At 40.5% G+C, this 19763-nt stretch overlaps 2 protein-coding genes across 4 annotated transcripts in view; one reads left to right on the top strand and one right to left on the bottom strand.

The window, feature by feature from the left end:
* The window catches only part of LOC112149032 (von Willebrand factor A domain-containing protein 5A), a 307412-nt gene that overhangs the window by 176732 nt on the left and 110917 nt on the right, over positions 1-19763 (top strand). The gene's annotated exons all lie outside the window — the stretch shown is intronic.
* LOC112149029 (interferon-induced very large GTPase 1) overlaps positions 13721-19763 on the bottom strand; it is a 40895-nt gene continuing 34852 nt past the window's right edge. The window contains exons 3-4 of the mRNA XM_024276473.2: positions 19087-19124; positions 13721-18775 (exon numbers count right to left, since the gene is read on the bottom strand). Of these exons, the coding sequence (XP_024132241.1) occupies positions 14033-18775; positions 19087-19124 (4781 nt within the window). The 3' untranslated portion in view covers positions 13721-14032. The remainder of the gene's footprint in view (positions 18776-19086; positions 19125-19763) is intronic.

Here is a 19763-nt window from a genome sequence, read left to right as displayed (position 1 = left end):
CTATTAAGTCCCATTTAAGCTGGAGAGATATTTGTCCCATTTTAGATGGAAGTCATCCGTCTTATCTAATAGTTTATAAGAGAGATGTTCCAGTGCAGCTAGTTTACCAAGGTGGTTGTGCCACAAAGAGACAGGGGGGGGCAAGTGAGACTTCCACTGTGATAGAATGAGTTTGCGACCCATCATTAAAGCTGTCTGGACCCACTCAGCATCGTACGACGGAAGGTTATCAAGAGGTGATGGGTCACCCAAAATGAAAAGCACCTGGGAGATAGGTACATTGTACTTAATGACCTGAATTATGTATCGATGGATTTCCATCCAGAAGCTCTGAATATTGGGACAGCTCCACAGCATATGAGTCAGTGTGCCCTCGTCCCTCCCACATCTCCAACAAGCAGCGGACTGCGCCAGTTTCAACCTGTATAATTTCTGAGGTGTCCAGTACATTCTGTTTAAGATTTTAAACTGGATTAGTCTTGTTCGAAGCTCCCTCGATATTTTCTTAATATTTTTTAGAATTCTGGCCCATTTTGAATCTGTAAAGTGTGCATTAAGATCTTTTTCCCATGCTGACTTAAGGTACGAGGGCCCCTTATCGGATCTTCTGAGGAGCAATGAATAATAGGTTGAAGCCCTCCAGCCTTTGCCGAAGACCTTCACAGCACGAGTGAACCAGTCTATAATTTCGGGAGGGGAGGCTGGTGAGCCAAGAGAGTGAGACAGCAGGTGTCGTAGCTGTAAATTTCTCCAGAATTGATTCTGAGGTATTTGGTATTGGATGCTGAGGTCATTGAAAGATTTAAGAATTCCCCCTTCATATAAGTCTCCCAGCAGCAAAACTCCCCTTTTAACCCAAGGGCCCCAATAGTAAGGGAATTTGTCGATGCGTAGGCTTGGGTTGTGCCAAATTGAGGCCATACTATGCAGGTGTGAATGAAAGCCTAGTATAGTGGCAATTCTTTTCCAAACAGACTGTAAAAAGGAGACAATTGGGTGGCTTCAGGTGTTAACAGAAAGCTTTACTGTGGTAAGGTGCAATGGAGGGAGTGGGTAACACAGCTGACTCTCTAGATTAAACCAAGGAGGAGCTCTTTCAGGGGGCAACGCCCAGTGAATAATGTGTCTGAGACAAAAAGCATAATGGTAGAGAGTTAAATTTGGGACCCCCAGTCCTCCCAGGTCTATCGGTTTCTGCAGTCTTTTCAGTCTAAGTCTGGGACGCTTTCCATTCCACAAAAATTTGTTGCACAATCTATCAAATTGTCGAAAATAGCCAACAGGAATTTTTATTGGAAGGGCTTGTAGCAAGTAGTTGAAACTGGGGGCACTAATCATCTTAATTACATTGACTTTTCCCCAGAGAGACAAAAATAAAGGAGACCAGCGTTCTGTATCCAACCTAAATTTATCTATTAATTGTTTAAAGTTGACTCGAATCAAATCAGACAGAGAGAGGGGGAATTTGATACCAAGGTACTTGATTCCTGTCCGAGGCCAGCTAAAGTCGTCAGGTAAAAACATTGTCTTTGGGCAATATAGTGTCAAAGGGAGGGCCTCGGATTTTGACAAATTCACTTTGTAGCCGGTTAAGTGAGAAAACTGGTCAATAATTCTGAACAGTGCAGGAAGAGAACGCTGTGGTTGTGTAACCAATACCAGAGCATCATCAGCATACAACATCAGTTTATGAGTGCTGTCATTTATACGCAAACCAGGAAAATCTGGGTCTTTGCGAATAGAAGCCGCAAGGGGCTCCAACGCTAGGGCAAATAGAAGAGGGCTCAAGGGACAGCCCTGCCTTGTACCCCTAGAAAGTCCAAATGGCTTTGAAATAGCCCGATTGACGGAAACTGAGGCTCTAGGAGTATTATAAAGAAGCTTCACCCAAGAGGTAAAAGTTGCTCCGAAACCGAAGGCTTCCAGGGTAGCAAACAAAAAATTCCACTCCACCCTGTCAAAAGCCTTTTCGGCATCCAGGGAGATTGCTACTGCTGGTGAGGCGTTACCCAAAGAGGTGTCATTTTGAACAGCCCAAATTATATCAATCAGGCGCCGGATGTTGTCAGCAGAGCAACGGCTTCTAATAAAGCCCACCTGATCAGGATGTATTAGAGTAGTCATAACTTTATCAAGTCTTACTGCGAGAATTTTAGCTAAAATTTTGGAATCGCAATTGATCAGACTAATTGGTCTATAATTTTTGCATTCTAGGGGATCTTTTTCGTTCTTTAAAATAAGTGAAATCAGGGCCTCAGTCAGTGTTGGAGGGAGGGACCCACGCTCTAAGGACTCAACGTACATTTGAAGTAATAAAGGGGAGAGTTCATCAGGAAAGGCTTTAAATAATTCAGCAGTAAACCCATCAGGGCCAGGTGCCTTACTAGGTGGGAGGCCTTTATTTACCTTTGCTATTTCCTCTGTGGTTATAGGGGCATCCAGTGATTCTATTTGTTCCTTAGACAGGTTAGGCAAAGAAAGGCTGGATAAGAAGTTCTGTATCTCAGAGTGACTAGCCTGTGTTTCAGAGGAATATAGACTAATGTAAACATCTCTAAAGGCATTGCTGATACTATTGGGATCTGTTACTAAAGAGCCCTGTTGTGTTCTGATAGCTGGAATTATGCTCTGTGTTTCTTTGATTTTAACATATCTGGCCAACATTTTTCCAGCTTTGTCCCCCTCCTCAAATTGTTTGTGTCTGAGACGAAATAAAGAGAACTCCACTTTTTGTGTCAAAATTAAATTGTATTCATACTTGAGTTTTACCAAGACAGATAAATTTGCCGGGCACATATTCTGCTTGAATGTAGTTTCTGCAGCAGCAATTTTCCTCTCTAAATCATTTTTTTTCACAATATTTGATTTTTTCCTAAAAGATGCATATTGAATAATATGACCTCTAATAAAAGCCTTAAAAGCCTCCCAAGCGATACCAACCGATGAAGCCGATGTCCAATTTGTTTCTACATAAAGAGTGATTTCTGCTTTTAGTGAGGATACAAAATCAGGGCAGGAAAGTAGACTGGAATTAAACCTCCATCTGGAAAGTTTTGACAGGCTGCAGGGTAGAGCAATATTCAGAAATACAGGTGCATGGTCAGAGAGGAGAATGCTACCGATAGAACTAAAGTTTACCAAGGATATGACAGATTTAGAAATGAGAAAATAGTCTATTCTGGACATTACATTATGGTGAGCGGAATAGAAAGTGTAATCTCCAGAGGATGGATTCAACATTCGCCAAATGTCCACAAGACCGGTAGTTCTGCACATGTCTTGCAGTGCAGGAACAGATCTGGAAGATCGTTTAGAGGGAATATTACGATCTAAAATATTGTCCATAACTTCATTAAAATCTCTCCCCAGCAAAATAGGGTAGTCTCCCAATTCACAAAGTTTGTGCTCCAGCTGTCCGAAAAAGGTGGGGTCATCCACATTAGGAGCATATATATTTGCAATTATGACCCTTTGGCCTTGAATCTCTACCAGAATCAATAGGGTTCGGCCCGCCTCATCTGAAACCTCTTTAACACATTTGAACTGTAGATGTTTATGAACTAGAATTGCAACCCCCCGGCTTTGGCTATTGCCACATGAGGCAAATACGTGACCTACCCAGTCCCTGCGAAGTTTTTTTGATTCAGTGGTTGACAGATGTGTTTCCTGAAGTAAGGAAATATCAGCTTTTTTTAGATTTAATAAATGACATTATTTTTCTTCTTTTAATGGGGTGGTTAAGACCTTTCACATTCCAAGAAATAAAATTCAGAGTGTTCTGCTGATTAGTAAGCATCTGAAGTCCAGCATAATACAGTGAAATAAGAAACAATGCAAATTAAATCTAATATCATCGCTGGGTGACAAGAAGGTGACCTAATATTGTAATGAACTAAGTCTAAACAACAAAATAAACAAACAGACTCAGGGTGACGAGGAACGGTTACCCATAGGTGCATTGGAACTGCACCAACAAAATCAAAAACCTTGTGAGCCGTGATTGTAGCCAGTGTAACAGTCCTAGCGAGAGCAATCCCGCAGCAGCAGCAAGAGAAGGAAAAAAAACAAAAAAAAAAAACAAATGATGCTGGAGCAACAGCACATGTTCAATCAGACCAGTGTGAAAACAAAATGAATACTAAGAGTGATATTATATCACAAAATCACATCCTCCATTCTGGTCTGATACTCTCAAACAGAGTAAATAAAAGAGTAAATAAATAAATAATAAAATATATAGGGGAGGGGTTAAAGAGTCAAGTGGTTATAGGAGAAATGCCCCTATGCCAATACAACTAACATGAACAGAATTGACTCTTTGAAAAATGAATAAAAATAATAATGGTAGAAGGGAGAGAAAAAATAAAAAAGAAAACACCAAAACAAAAAGAGTGTAACTACAGTCCCATACTCACAGTCACCCAGTACTCATTGGAGGCAATGCGCGTATGTAGCCCAAAGCCTTCTTGGGATCAGTGAACTCACGCTTACCATCCGTCATCTTCAGAATCAGTACCGCGGGAAACATCAAAGAGAATTTGATTTTTCTCTCGTGTAACAGCTGCTTGCATTGACGGAAAGCTTCCCGTTTGTCCGAAACCAGTTTAGAATAATCCGGGAAAATCATGATATGATGCCCCTTCCAACGTAGCTGTCCCATTTTGCGCGCCATATCCACAATGCGCTCTCGATCCTGGAACCGTAACAGCTGAACGATGATCGCCCTGGGTGGCTGCCCGTCCGGTCTTCTCCTCGCCAGGCTCCGGTGCGCGCGGTCGATCTCCAAGCCTCTCGGAAAGTCGGACTTCAGAAGCTCCGGGATAGCTGCGCCCATGAAGGCGAGGATGTCCGAGCCCTCGCAGCCCTCCGGGAAGCCCACAAAACGTTGGTTGTTCCGCCGAGATCGATTCTCCAAATCGTCAATCTTCTGCTGCAAGTTTTCGACTTCAGTCCGGGTTGCTGGTGGGTTGGATTCCCATGCTTTGTTAGCATCTTCGAGGAAGTCGATCCGGGACTCTGCTTGGCCCAAGCGTGCCGACATGTCAGATAGCTTTGCTTCGACAGCTCTCGTTGCAGCCTGGATCGAATTTAGCTTACTTTCCTGAACCTCAGATGTTTCTTTCAACAGAGCATATATTTTAGCGATGTCCTCTGCCATTTGTTCCGCTGTGCTGCTCTCAAAGTTCGAGGTCTGGGGCGTTGGTGAGCCGCCATTGTCCTTCCGTGCTAGCTCGCTAGCTTTAGCCGATGCTTCTTTGCTAGCGCTTTCTTGGCGACGTAGGTTGAGCTTTTGTTGTTGACTTGGCATTTTGGGTCTTTAGGCCGCGTTATATGACTATTAGGCACTCAATTTGTTATATACCCGATGAAAATTGGTCCTTTGTTGCTCCTTTTTTAAACAATTAAGCTGCTTGGCTGCGGAGCTCCACGACTAAGCTGCCATCTCCACCGCTTACGTCACGTTGAAACTGATTTTTAATGCTAGACCAGTCGATAAGTTTCATTGTCCGGCCAGCTTTGCGACTTATACTTTTTGGTCACAAAACGGAATAGAGAAATCGTTCGACCACCCCAGAAGCTAAGTGACTGAACAGAGCAGAACCAGCAGAACCGCAGGTTCCCTTTCCTTCTACACCTGGCTGCAGATCTCGCCTCCACGGCCCGCCTGAACCATCCGACTAGGAACGGGACCAACCACCCTTCCTGGCAGAGCAGATCCAGATCTCCAGACCGCTGGTGAGAAGTCGAACTTCGCTCATACAGTCAACTGCTGGTGGTTAGAACAAAGATTAACTATTTTTGCAAGAGTAACATCTTTGCCCCGTTTTGAATTCCTCCCTTTAAGAATAGCTTATTCTCAGATCAGTAACATCACCCTTTTTATGCACAACACACACTTAACGCATCCACACATTTAGCTTTTTCCACCTCAATATTGTGTGTCTTTTCTTCTCATTTACCTATTTCTAGTTATTAGTTAAAGTTATATTCTGTGTTCCACACATGTTGATTGCTTTCCATGCTTTTACGTCCAGTGTTTCTGCTTGTTTAACCTCATGTTATTCAATAAATATTAAAAAAGGACGTCGTTTGATATCATTGTTTTCTTTTTTGATGGCAAAGTCACTTCACAGGGTAAAGACACTCACGCTAAAATTGAGAGACTGATTAATTGATTACTTTATTGATTAGAAGTAGCGGCTAATCATTGATGAGTAATATTTTCCTTCATTACAAAGGTGGTGCCCCGAGGATAATTTTATTAAATTTCCGTTTAATAAAGTTTATATTGTTCAACCAACTTTGGGATTGAATACTTCATATTCACCACTTTCACGCTACATCACTGACCACTGACATAAGTACTTCATCAAAAATTTGCAAAGCATCATCTGGATTACTTTTTAAGTATACATTGTTCAAATTATTTTAACATCTATTTAACATCATTTTTTTTAACATCTTCAATGAACTTCATTTGATTGAACAATTTAAATGTTCTCTTGTAATTTATTTTCGGGCCTGTGTTGACCACTTTTGCATTTCTTACAGTTAAAACAAGGCTGTGATCACTACATCCGGCATGTTAAATGTCAAACTAAATGATGTATTCATATTTTTTCTGCAAAGTCGTTTATAAAATAAACATGTGTGTACAATTTTTTCTTTATGAATAGATTTCTTATTGACAGCTTCCTTACCCCTTACAGAAGAACAGGCACCTAAAAGGAAGAGATTGGAGGACGAGCATATGGAGCAAAGGTTGAAAAGAAGATGCCTGCAAGAGGAGTCTGAGGCCCAATCCAAATTCTTCCCTTCTCCCTTCCCTCAATTTGAAGTGTCAGTTTAAGTGCAAGTCGTGTCTGGGATTATTATTTTTTACATTTCACCCTCCAAACGGAGGGGTCCAGAGTCCACCCTGAGAAGCGCTTTTCTTCACATGGATGCTCTCTGAACCACAGAAGTTTACATTTAAATCTAAGTACTTTATGTTGTAGCATGACCTTTTTAAAGTTATAAAACAGCTATTTATTATGCATATTCAAGAGCTAGAAGCTCTGCGCTAACGCTAGTGGACCAGCGATTATTGATGATGTCATCGGACAAAAGTAACATCCGAAATATTAGACACCATTTTTTCATAACCCTCTGTTTGGAGGGCTAAATGAAGGGGAAGGGAGAAGGGAAGAATTATGATTGGGCCTGAGAGTCTGGACAGGAGTGCTTAAGGAAAATGCAGGGAGCAAGATAACTGACTTAATTTCAACCTTCTGAGGAGAGGTCGTAAGGTGAAGATGACAGAAAAGGCTCTACTTGATTAAGAGTTTGTTACCAATAGTGAAGAGCTAAAACGTTTGTGAATTATGTTCATTAGTCACTTTAAAATGTAATACTTATTTGTATTTCACATTCTCAACTACTTTGTTGGGTTATGTTTTGTAAGTTTTATTTTATTTTTTTAAGAAATTATTGTTCTGAAATTCAAGTTAGAGCTGTCAGGCGATTACATTTTTTAATCGCGATTAATCGCATTTTGTCCTGAGTTAACTTGCGATTAATCGCATATTAATATGTTGCCTTTTTTTTTAGGAAAAAAATGTGTGCTTCGTGGAATTTAGCAGTTCTACATTAATTATGAAAACAAGAATGACAAAATTAATAGTTTTCATCAGAAATACTTTATTTTGTAACATTGTATTGAGATAAACTTTCTTAACAATAAAAGGCTGTAACATAAAATGCCTAACAAAAGCCCAAGTGCAAGTGAAGGGCATTTTAAATTCTAAACTTCAATCAACGTTCAGTAAAATAAAATAAAAAACATCAAAAATAACATTTCCATAACACTTTCATGTTCATTTTTTGTCAGGACCAAATCTTTTACTCCTCTGCTGAACTACAGTAATAAATGAAATAGAGGTTTTTAACTTCCAATTAACTTTTGTTTTTTAAAACATTAAAGACTGAGAAAAGCGGGATACACTGTGGATAGTTTGACAGTGTGTTACTGCCGCCGCGTTCTCTGGCTGCAGCTCGATGCAGCGACGTGTCCAGCGGAGCTCACGCCATGAATATGCCGGCAGACAGACCGCTATGCTGGGGCTGGATCAGCTTAAACCTCCAGAACATTTAAAACGTCCCCCGGTGCGCTTGCTGTTCAGAATGTCGGGGGTCCGCAGCTCTCGGGACGCGGCGCCGGATGTGAGACGGTACCACCAGACGTGGTACTGGACGCGAACCGGAGCCGGGCTAGGGTGCAGGAGCTCTCCAGGTCCTAGCGCCGGCCGGTTTTAGCTCGCAGCTCGGTGGTTGGAGACCCGCCCGTGATCGAGTGAGAGCAGCCGGTAAGTTAGGGCAGGACGCCCGCGGGCGCGGTATGGAAAGGAACGTATGAGAAAATCCCATTGACTGTAAAAATAATGTAGCCTACTTATCGAACTATGAGGTCCCCCCATTATATACAGTCTATGGAAAATCCGCGATTAATGCGTCAAAAAAATTGTCGGCGTCAAGCACGTGTCAGATTAACGTGATTTTAACGCACTAAATCTGACAGCCCTAATTCAAGTATTTAATTTTTCTTTGTCAGCAGGGCAGGGAAGCAAACTGAGAAATTGGTCTACTTTTTTGATCTGCAAGGTCTTAAAGAAATCTTAAATTTGACTTGAAGAAACTTGTAAGAACCCTGTAAACAAAAAACTGTTTTTGTTGCTTTTGGGAGCTGGGTGTAGTCGCATTTCCAGTTTATGTTGTTACTTTTTTTTTCTTTTTTGTTTAATGATTCATTCGTGTTGTTACCTTTTGTTTTTGCCTTCCTCCTTATTTCAGGGGTGTTAATTCTCCTGTCCTCGTAATGGGTGCACCTGTGTTTGATTGTCTTACCTTCTGTTATAAACCACGTGTCCACTCCGCTTGTTGCCAGATCGCCTTGTGTGCCTTCTTGAGTGCTGCAAGCCTTATAGGCGTTTCAACTATTTTAGTCAAAAATGACCATGGCACTTTCTTATTGGTGTTAGATTAGAGCAAAGGTTCTTAACCTTTTTCACACCAGGGCCCAATTTTCCCAGTATAAAGTGATTCAAGGCCCATTCAAATATTAAAGGGGGTGAAAGTAGATTTTTTGTTATGCCGTTAAAAGATTCATATGATCCAGTTTCCTCTGGACTAAAATCCAACGAGAGCCGGAAAGTCCCCACCTCAAAGTTAGAACAATACACTTTATTTATGTTTTTGTGGCCAATGAGACATTTATTAATAAAATATAGCTTTAAAATATTCTCTAAAATGGAGTTTTTTCCTTTATAAAATTAACTCATACAAGTTCCTTTCAAAATAAAATCATCTTGCTTGATCAAATCCAGCAGCTGCAGCAGATTTACTTGGACTAAACATGTAATAACGTCTTTTTTATCATTGTACTTTAATGTTCATCTTTTTTCTCCTTTGACTATTGAATATAAACACAACAACTTTAATGTAGAATACAAATATTTTTAAAACTAAATGCAGTAAGATGATGTCATTCTGATAATAATCCGCTCTGATAGCAGATGAAACATTTTACCATCATTTTGCTCAGTTTTGTTAAAAATCTAAACAGGAATAACAAAATGTAAATAATTAAAGTAAATAAACTGTTACGTCCCTCCTTGGGGAGGAGGAAGAAATGTGTAACAAAAAGAAAATAAATAAATAACCGGGCAGGGATAAGAAGGAGACACAGTGTTTAATGGAGTGACAGGTGTCAAAACAAACCACAAAAAGGCAAATGAATGAATACTAATAGTAACTTAGGTTCTCAGGCTTTACAGCAATAGGTTACGAAACCAAACAGTCAAATATAAATATCACTCCAAAGCAAAGAAACCACCAGAGCAAAATTAACAGACAGAACAACTAAAGAGGGGGAAACCAGGAGCTAGCAGGCTTGGGCCAGGCAGACAGCAGGGGCAGGCTGAGGAACTAATTCCCCACTCAGGAATTTCAGCCGCCACTGGAACAGAGCTCCGTGGCTTCTTTTAAGCTTCCCTCCCAGCTCAGGGATTGGCTGGGAGGGTGCCTCAATCAGCTCTGCAGGAAGGGGGCGGAGTCAGCAGCATTGGAGGAGCTGGACTTGTGCAGGAGCTGGTAAAACAGATAAAACACAAACATAGCACACACAAAAAACACATACGACCAGGGGTCGTAACATAAACCAATGCTACAAAACCATTATTTATTTAAATTGCTTGTTTCTTCAAACCCAGATAGTCACAATGGAGGAGGGAAAGAGCTGCATGTGGCTCCAGAGCCTCAGGTTGCAGACCCCTGATCTAGTCTCATAATCCATTCATGTCCTGCTGGATCTGTGCACTGCACAAGACCGCTCCGCACCAGCACGCGCTTAGCACCCCCTCTGCGTGCGCAAATAGCACTGGTGTCAAGCCAGCACGCTCTCGTTAAACTGCTGTCAAGTGAGCCCTCTCTCAAATACAGCATGCGACTTTAATACAATCATTACGGTAGCAGCAAGAAAGGCTTAATTTCAAAGAAAGAGTAAAGCGTACCTCTTGGTTTCCACAGAACCATTTCACTTCTCACTTATAGTATCCTTTCATGTACTCTTACCCACAAAGTTTCACCCTGATCTGGTGTGGTATTTTGTAGTATTGCCCTGTTGAAATTGTGTACTTAAGCGATAAAAAGTACAATTTTAAAATACCTGTAAAATGAAAACTCCTAGTTTCCACAGAATCATTTCACTTCTCACTTAGAGTATACCTTCTTGTTATGTCACCCACAAAGTTTCAGTCAGATCTGATGTGGTATTTTGTAGTACTGCCCTGTTGAAATTGGGTACTTAAGCGAAACTACAACTACAAATTTAAAATACTCATAAAATGAAAACTCCTAGTTTCCAAGGAGTCATTTAACTTATCACTTAGATTACATCAGGCTGAAACTGTGTAGAAACTAGGAGTTTTCATTCTATGAGTATTTTAAATCTGTATTTTTTTTTTTTCGCTTTAATACCCAATTTTAAAAGGGCAATACTACAAAATACTACATCAGATCTGGCTGAAACTTTGTGGGTGACATAACAAGAAGGGATACTCTAAGTAAGAAGTGAAATGATTCTGTGGAAACTAGGAGTTTTCATTTTAGAAGTATTTTAAAATTGCAGTTTTTATCGCTTAAGTACACAATTTCAATTGAGCAGTACTACAAAATACCACATCAGATCTGAGTGAAACTTTGTGGGTGACATGACAAGAAGGGATACTATACGTGAGAAGTGAAATGGTCCTGTGGAAACCAGGAGGTATGCTTTACTCTCACTTTGAAAAGAAGCCTTTCTTGCTGCTACCGTAATGATTGTATTACAGTCGCATGCTGTATTTGAGAGAGGGCTCACTTGACAGCAGTTTAATGAGAGCGTGCTGGCTTGACACCAGTCAAATAGCGCACTTCCATACCCCGTCATGTGCACGGCAGCAATATCGTTCAAAGCACTGTTACGTCCCCAATAGAAAATTGGGGGGAATAGCCATCAGTGGGGACAATAACATCAACCGGACACCAAACATAAAAGGAACACAGTTTATTTGAACAAACGGAAAACCTGTGTCCTGAAATGAAGCAAAGAAATTAGTGGTTTGGTTAAAAAGAACAAACCAAAACGGAGTTGGGATCTTGGCCAAAAGAAAAAGAAACCAGGGAGACTGCTGACCCAGCCATGACGACCGTCGGAGTCAGCAGCTCCCTTCTAAGGGCTGCCTAACAAAACTACCTAATCAACACAAATTAAACAAAGCCCGCAAATCAGAACTACCAAGGTCCAACCCCAAACTAACACAACAAAACCCAGCAATCTAAGATTGCTGAGGACAAAAGTAACCCAAACCAACTCCACACAAGCCACCACCCAGCCTGCTGCTCTGCTCCCTGCCTGGCTTGGTGTGGCCTCCTCTGGCTTATATGGACACCACCTGCCAATCAAGGCAGATTGGCCACACCTGCCAGGTGAGCCGAAGGGAACTGGATGGAAAAGAGGCCAGACAGCAGCAGCACGTAACAGCACCCCCACCTTGCGGCGAATGTGCCTGCGCACAGCATATCCCTATCCTTCCACGTGCGCTTTTGCGCACAGCAGATTTCTATCCGTCCACGTGCGCGTTTGCGCACAGCAGATCCCCACCCTTCAGCGTGCGCGTTTGCGCACAGCACATCTCCGCCCTTCCACGTGCGCGCCAGCGGGGCGGGGACAGAGAAAAAAGTAGAAAAGACTACAGAATAATCATAAAAAAGAGCGCGCTTCTCTTTAAAAAGTCAGAAGGGAAAAAGAGTCACGAAGGTGCGTCGTCATCCATGACTGTTGTCACGGTAGATTGGGATTAGATTAGATTAGATTAGATCTTTTTGGGTGGCGATGAATTGGAGACACCCAAAATGTTAACAAGTGAAGCGGATGGAACCCGGAATGAGACGGCCCGGGAACGAGAATAAGAGTGACCGCAGTTTTTGTCATGTGTGATACGGTGAAAACCGGCCGCTCAGCTGATCTCTCCCGCCGGAGCGGTGCTCCGCCTCCAACTCTTTCACCAGAACCGGAGCGTTCCGGCTTACTTTAACCCCTGGTGACAAGTCTGATCCTGCTGGATTTCAGGTCTGGACACTGGTGGGGGCGTGTCTGTCGACTCTGTTGCTCGTCTCTCATTACAGCGGCAGGCGGGACTTTTGCAGAGAAATGCTGAGTTTCCGCGATTCTTTGACAATGGTTGTTGTTGTAGTAAACTTGTGTTGGACCCCATAACATAATAAAATAATAATCTGTTTCCTCCATCTGGGATTTGTAATAGCAGACAGCTTCGATTCGCTCTACCTCTCCACCGCGGTGCTCTGCTCTCCCTTGCAGCCGTCAGATCAAATTTCATCTTCCCCCTTTTATTAAATTCAAAGATTAATTTCAATTGATCAGTACGAAACTATGACTTCCAACCTATAACAGCTGCATTAAAAAGACCATATAAAAATGTAAATAAATAAATATAAATTCCACCAAGTGCTAGAAAGCTGCATTCAGGTCCCGTGGCCCTCAGGTTCAGAACAGAATTTTTTTTCGTGGTCCACTAGGGGCACTCGTGGAGCGAGATTGGGCAACGGCCCCATGGCCAAGAATCACTGCATTAGAGCGCATAGTTTTGTATCTTGGAAAAATGACAAATGATAATTAAGATGGTGAGTTTTAACTCAAAAGTAAAAAACAACGGCAATTTGAGATTTAAAAAGTTTAATTTTTACATAATATGATATATAGATTAGCAATTGTAGGTCAAAAAAAAAGTTTTTTTAAAGGATAACAGGTAATATTTCAGAGTAAAATGATCACATACAATAGACATTATGTTTTATGTTGTAGCCAAAGTTTCAAAACACATTTATACAAACATATCATTTTTTTATTCCCTGCATTTGCCCAACCGCAGCTGTTTAAGCTCCTGTAACTGAACAGAAATAATTACGTTTAAGAAAAAAAGGAATGAGTGAATAAATGAATGACTGAGTTTCTGTTTAGTAAGATGATTTTTTGATACATTGAAATTTTTTACCTGTTTTGTTCATTTTACAAAAATAAAAAGAAAGAATAACAGATATGTGAAAACAAATTAAATTTGGTTTTAAAAGTAAATATAATGTTTCATAAACAGATTATTACATAACTGAATTAATTATTTTTTTCAAAATCAAATCTCTCTAAATCGAACACAAAAAGAGGAAATAAGAGCATGCAAAAGTAGATATACTGGTAAATTGGAACATTTTTGTTTTTCTCCTCACTATTTTAGAGATTCTTCAAGCTAATATTAGATTATTGATTATATTAAAGTTACATGAAACATGATTAAAAGGATAAAATTGTTTCCATTCTGTTTCATTGATTCAGATGTTACTTTAAAATCTCTTCCTGTTCAGTTTGAGTAAAAGATAAAAATGTTTATGTGGAAAATGTTCAAATGAGCATCTTTAAACCTCCAGCATGTTTGCAATTTTCTCACAAACTGCACATTTGATCCAGACTTCTGAGAGCCTCTTCTTTACTGTATTTTCTCCATTCAGATGGAATCTCCCCCCGGGCCTGAAACTTCTTTTTATAATAATCTTCTATTTTCTTCTGAAAGCGACAAACAAACCATTTCCAGTATTGCAGCATAGATCCATCTGCAGTAATGCTCCATGATGCATATTTTCCTCCTGCAGTTTGATAACGTTTAAAAGGAATGGTGTTCTCTGAATCAGGACTGGGATAGAAGCTTTTATCACTTGTGACTGATGTGGTGCAGAAATCAGTGACTAACTCCACTGTGCCTCTTATGTGCCATCCTTTAACTCCAGAGGGTCGATGAAAAGGAACACTGTGTTTGTCTGGACTGTGGTCTTTGATGGTGTTGATACAAACAGCTCCACAGAATGGACATTGTTCCCAGCAGCAGTTACACAGCTGATCAATGAGGATTTCATCAGGTTTCTGTCTGTTATTCATCACCTCATCCAGAGAGAGATCCTTCATCTCCTTAGAGAAGATTTGAAAACCTTTTTCTATTTCATCTCTTAAAAAGTCTAAATTGTTTATGTCTCTGAAGTTCTGACAGGAAATGGTACCAATTGTCAACTTACAGCTCAGTGAACTGGAGAACTCCTTCACCCACATGTTAATGTCTCCTTTTTCAGTCTTTATTTTCTCTGTTGTTTCATATAAAGTTTGACTGATGAGCTTCTGGATGTCGTCTGCATTTTTCTGGAGGATTTTATGAGCTTTGTCTTTGTTTTCATTAAACATGCACGTCTTTACTTTTTTTCTTATAAATTCCTCTACTTGCTCCCTTGGATTTCTGATGTAGGAGATGAACTTGTTGAAGTCTTCTTTCTCTGCCAGATCCTTCAACACATGTTTCTCCAGGTTCAGCCTGTTCCCATTGAATGCTGGGACATTACACCTGAGTTCTCTAGCAAGGTCAACAGCAGTCTGGTTACAGACAGCCTCCACAGCAGAGACCTTCAGTTTCTCACTGATCATTTCTCCAAACACCACAGCAGATGAGCTTCCTTTACAGAAACTTCTGAAAATGTTGAAATATTCATTTTTCTTGCTGTTTAGGTAGATCAGAACATCATTGTTATCTTTGTATGTCTTGTGAGACTGTAAAATCCAGTCAGCTGCTTTGTCGAAGACAAACAGCAGAAGCTCAATTCTGAACTCCTTTTTAAATGTATATTTCATATTTGAATCAAATTTTGTCACATTTTCTTGAACATTTTTAGCCACTTCATGGAGGTAAATTGATCTGTATCCTCTTGTTGCTACAGGTTTGCTCTGAATGATCTCCAGTGATTTTTGATCAACATTTTTGATTAGAGATCTGATCTGTTCCTGATCTTCATGTGACAAAGGTTCAACTCCTACTACATATTTCAATGCAGTATTAATGTTATATTTCTTTAACTGAATATAATTAAAGTAGTTCCCAGTTTTTGGCAGGTTTTTGTATTGCTTACTGTGTTTCAATTTATGACATAGATTCCATTCAAAACCAAGATCTTTAAGGACAGTTAACTGATCTTCTTCCAGGTTGATGTCCTCAATGGGCTTAGTGTCTGAAGTTAATTCTTTAACCCAGTGACTCCAAACAGAGTCAAACTGCATCTTGAGTTCCTCCTCATCTTTCATGGCATCTCTTAGAGTGTGAGCGAGTTCTTTGCTTTTTTGCAGCAGTTTGTTCTCAAAATCTGTTTTCTTCTCATCAAGCTTCTTACAGGCTTTCTTCTGCTGAATGACTTCATCCAGTTTTCTTTTAACTCCTGTCAGAAGTTCCTCATGAAAATCTTTGATTTTATTTTCACATCGTCCACGCCACTGAATCAACAGTTCTTTGTCTTCATTATTCTCAAAGTAATCTGTGATTTCTGTCTGTATTTGTTCATATGTTTTGCTCATTTCTTTTGAAAGATCTCTGAGTTCAATCTTGTCAAGTTGTCTGTTTTCTATTTGTGGATAAAGTCTGTTCTCAATGGTCAGCATCTCACTCCTCAGAGTCCAAGTCCAGTTTCCGTACTGGACCTCCAGTTTTCTGTACACTGAGATTTCTTGAGTGTTTTTGAAGCTGAAAACAAAGTTTTCATTCATCAGAGCGTTCCACAGATCCTGAATTTTGCTGCTGAAATGTGAGAGTTTGATTCCATCAGACTCTGAAGCTTTAGACAGGATGAAGCTCTTCAGTTCTTGGACACTCTCACTGTAACCTGGATTTGGAGGAGCCATTGGTGGACTTCCCTCCCACAGCTGAGCAAAGTATTTCACATCTTTTTGAACATCAAATGCAATAACATCACTGAAACATTCAGCTTCACATCCTTCCTCTTTGGCAGCTAGTTGAGCCATCTTGTCCAGTTTTTCTTGCAGTCGTCTCTTTCCGTCCATGTTTTTCTCTGCAGCTGTGACATCTGTAACATTCTGGTGAACAAACACACAACTTGGAGAAAGCTGAACTTTCTTCATCCTCATGAAAGCCTGAACTACAATCTGCAGGATGTCTTGCATCTCAGCTGGATTCTCACCAAAGATGTTGATCAGTGTCATGTTTCCTAAACCAACAACAAATGTTGCCAGTTCATTGTCGTGGTGAAGAGTGTTGTGACCTTCCAGCTCAAGAGCTCTCAGTCCTTCAGTGTCCACCACTAGAACATAGTCAAACTTGAAGTCTGTCTTGATTTCCTCTGATAATTTGAGCAGCTGCATGTATGCACCCTTGGTGCACCTGCCTGCACTCACAGCAAACTGCAGTCCAAACATGGCATTCAGCATTGTTGACTTTCCACTGCTTTGAACGCCCAAAACTGACAACACAAAAACTCTCTGGTCACCCAGTTTCTTGATGACTTCCTGTAAAAGACCAGAGATCCAAGTTAAAGGCACGTGACCTGCATCACCATCCATCAACTCCATGGGATGTCCAGATATCATCAGATCTGCAGCCAGCTCAGGGTATTTAACCCATTCAGTGTGTCTGCAGTGTGTTTGTCTCTTTAGAGATTGATGGGCTTCATAGATCTGTGACATTTCTCTGAAGATGTGCTCCAAACCAAAGGTTGCTGCTTGCAGTTTCTGTGATATTTGTTCAAGCTCAGTTTGTTTGACTTTTAACTGATCAGATTTGTCATGTTTCTTCTTTAAAGCCAAAACCTCTGACCACTTTTCATCATAGTTTTGGAGAATTGCAGAGAGATCCTTTGAGGAGAGTTCATCTATCAGGATCTGAGTCCATTTCAGGAAGTATTCTTTGTCTTTCTGTTCCAAACTCATGAGGCTGTCAGTGAATGATTTCATCAGTTCACTACAGGAAGCAGCACATTGTTTCTGTCGGATTTGTATCAGTTGTTGATCTTTCTGACTTTTTTCTTTCTCAATGTTTCCTCTGAGGTGAAATCTTTCTTTGTTTGTTCTGCACCACTCATGCCAAAGTTGAGCTTGACAAGGAAGAAAAGTATCTTTGATCCTGGAAACATCCATGTCCTGAATCAGCTTCACTATGTTCATGGCAGCAGATTTTCCATTTTGACAGACTGTGTCGTCTTCATCCACTCTGACTCCAGAGATGTTGGACATCAACTCAAGCTTGAAGGATTTGTTTGATCCAGACAAAATCTTTACAATAGTTTCTCTGAGTTCTTCAGAAACATCTGACTGACTTCTGTCTTTCAGACCCACTTTGTAGTTTTGTGGTTTTATCTGAACAGCACCACAGTCATTATCAGCAGTGAGAACAATCAGAGGATTTGGAGATCTGATAAGAGTGGAAATGACTTTAGAACTTTCCTGACCTTTTTCCAGAGCTGGTACAAGAACAACTAAGACTGAAGATATTTCAGTCAGTATCTCACGTTGTTTTTCCATCAACAGAGAATCACCATGAAGATTACAGAAGGCAATGCAGTCAGAGAATGAGTCATTGTCTTTTCCAGCAGGACAGTACCAGGCAATCTCTACAACTCCATCCATCAAATGACGAGATTTGGTGCTTCCTCGACAGTTTCTGTGGATGAAGGTGTTGTGACGGTCGTTGATCAAAGTGTTCATGAGCTGAGATTTAGACTGAGACAGTGAACCCAGACGGAAGAAAGACACCAGTGGAGTTTCAGCTTTGCAGATCGGCAGACTCTTGATGTAGACATTCTTTGATTTATCTCTGATTTCAATTTTCTTCCAGGTTTTTCTTATTTGTCTGAACGTCCACAGAGGACACTCAATATCTGCTGCAGCAGGATCAGGAACAAGCAGAGGTAAGGCATACTGACACTGTGACAACTTTGTGATCATGTTCTGCTTCAGGAAGCTGTCTGAGCAGTGAAATACAATCATCTGAACGTCCATGGGGTGAACATGATCCTGTTTGGACTGACTAGAATCTACATTAGTGCTAAAAAGAGCATCTAAGTCATCATCATCATCTGTGCTAACACTCTCAGAAACTGAGACAAGCTTCGAATGCTTTCCCTCAGAAATATCTGGTTGAACAGGGATGGATCTGGCTCTGTAATCTAATGCCATCAACCTCTGAAGAAAAGCTTGAGACACATCTTTTTCAGTTGTGGAACTCATTTGTTTCAAAGGAGAACCTATTTTAAGAAAATTTGCTGATGAAAACTTCTGTTGTCGTCTGACGTGAAGTCTGCTGAACACAGATTCAACTCCTTCTTGATGTTCCTTCTGGTGGTTTTCTTCAAGGATGTTCGTTGGTTGCTGATTTGATACAGAAAATGATTAAAAATTAATATAATGAGCAAGTAAATTGGATGAAGACATATTTTGTGTTGTAGAACAACATATTTAAATCTATTATTCCAAAAATGTTATTCATTTGTAATGGTTCAAGCTATTCTTTGTTGAAAGTTTTGAATAAAAGAAGCATAAAATGTTTGGCACAGAAAAGATAATGTTTAAAATCATGAAAGAGGAACAAGAACAAAATGCCAAAAAACAAACTAAAGAAAAAAAAAAAAAAATGATACAGGAAAAAAATACACTCCTCCACCTTTTGAGTGTTATCTGACCTCTTTTGTGTTTCCACTTCTGTCCACATCAGAAAAACCTGCAGAGCCAAAATAAATCATCAGTTTTAACACAATTATTTCTAGCAAAGAGATACTCTAACTGCTAAATTGGAAATTAATCACTCCCCACTCCACCCAAAAAAGGGGAACAAGAATACTTGTCCTTAAACTTGAGAAAATACTGAACTTCAAAGAAAAAAAAAAAACAATGGTCTGATATGCCATCTAAAAGATGATTAACTTTCTATTCCTCTAAAGCAGGGGTCACCAACACGTGACCCGAGAGGTCCCGCAGTGTCAAAGCGCTTTAGAAATTGCGAGTCTTACGGAATCGCGCAGCTCCTCCCCCTTTCCTCATCGCTTCATCTGCAAACACACTTTTGCAGCTTGGAGCCTGAAGTCTCATGAGCGCGAGCACCGTGACAGAAACTTGAATTTATGTCGTGGTGTTTTCAAGCGGAAAAAGGTCCAGATGCTTATTTGTTAGAATGCTTTTTCTTTTAACCGCTGAACGGACTTCTCCCTCTTCTGAGTCGAGCTGCGCTGCACGTGCCCCAGACAGAGCTGTGATGTCACCCACATGCTCCCTTTTAGTGAATGAAATAAAAAAAAACCACTTGTTCTCGTTCATCGCCGTGTTTTTAATGAGTTATCGCGTGAGTTGGTTTGTGCTTTAT

Source organism: Oryzias melastigma, linkage group LG13, assembly GCF_002922805.2.
Source record: "Oryzias melastigma strain HK-1 linkage group LG13, ASM292280v2, whole genome shotgun sequence".
NCBI lineage: Eukaryota > Metazoa > Chordata > Actinopteri > Beloniformes > Adrianichthyidae > Oryzias > Oryzias melastigma.
The sequence above is the reverse complement of the archived record's forward strand: the minus strand, read 5'-3'. Positions and strand labels throughout refer to the sequence as shown.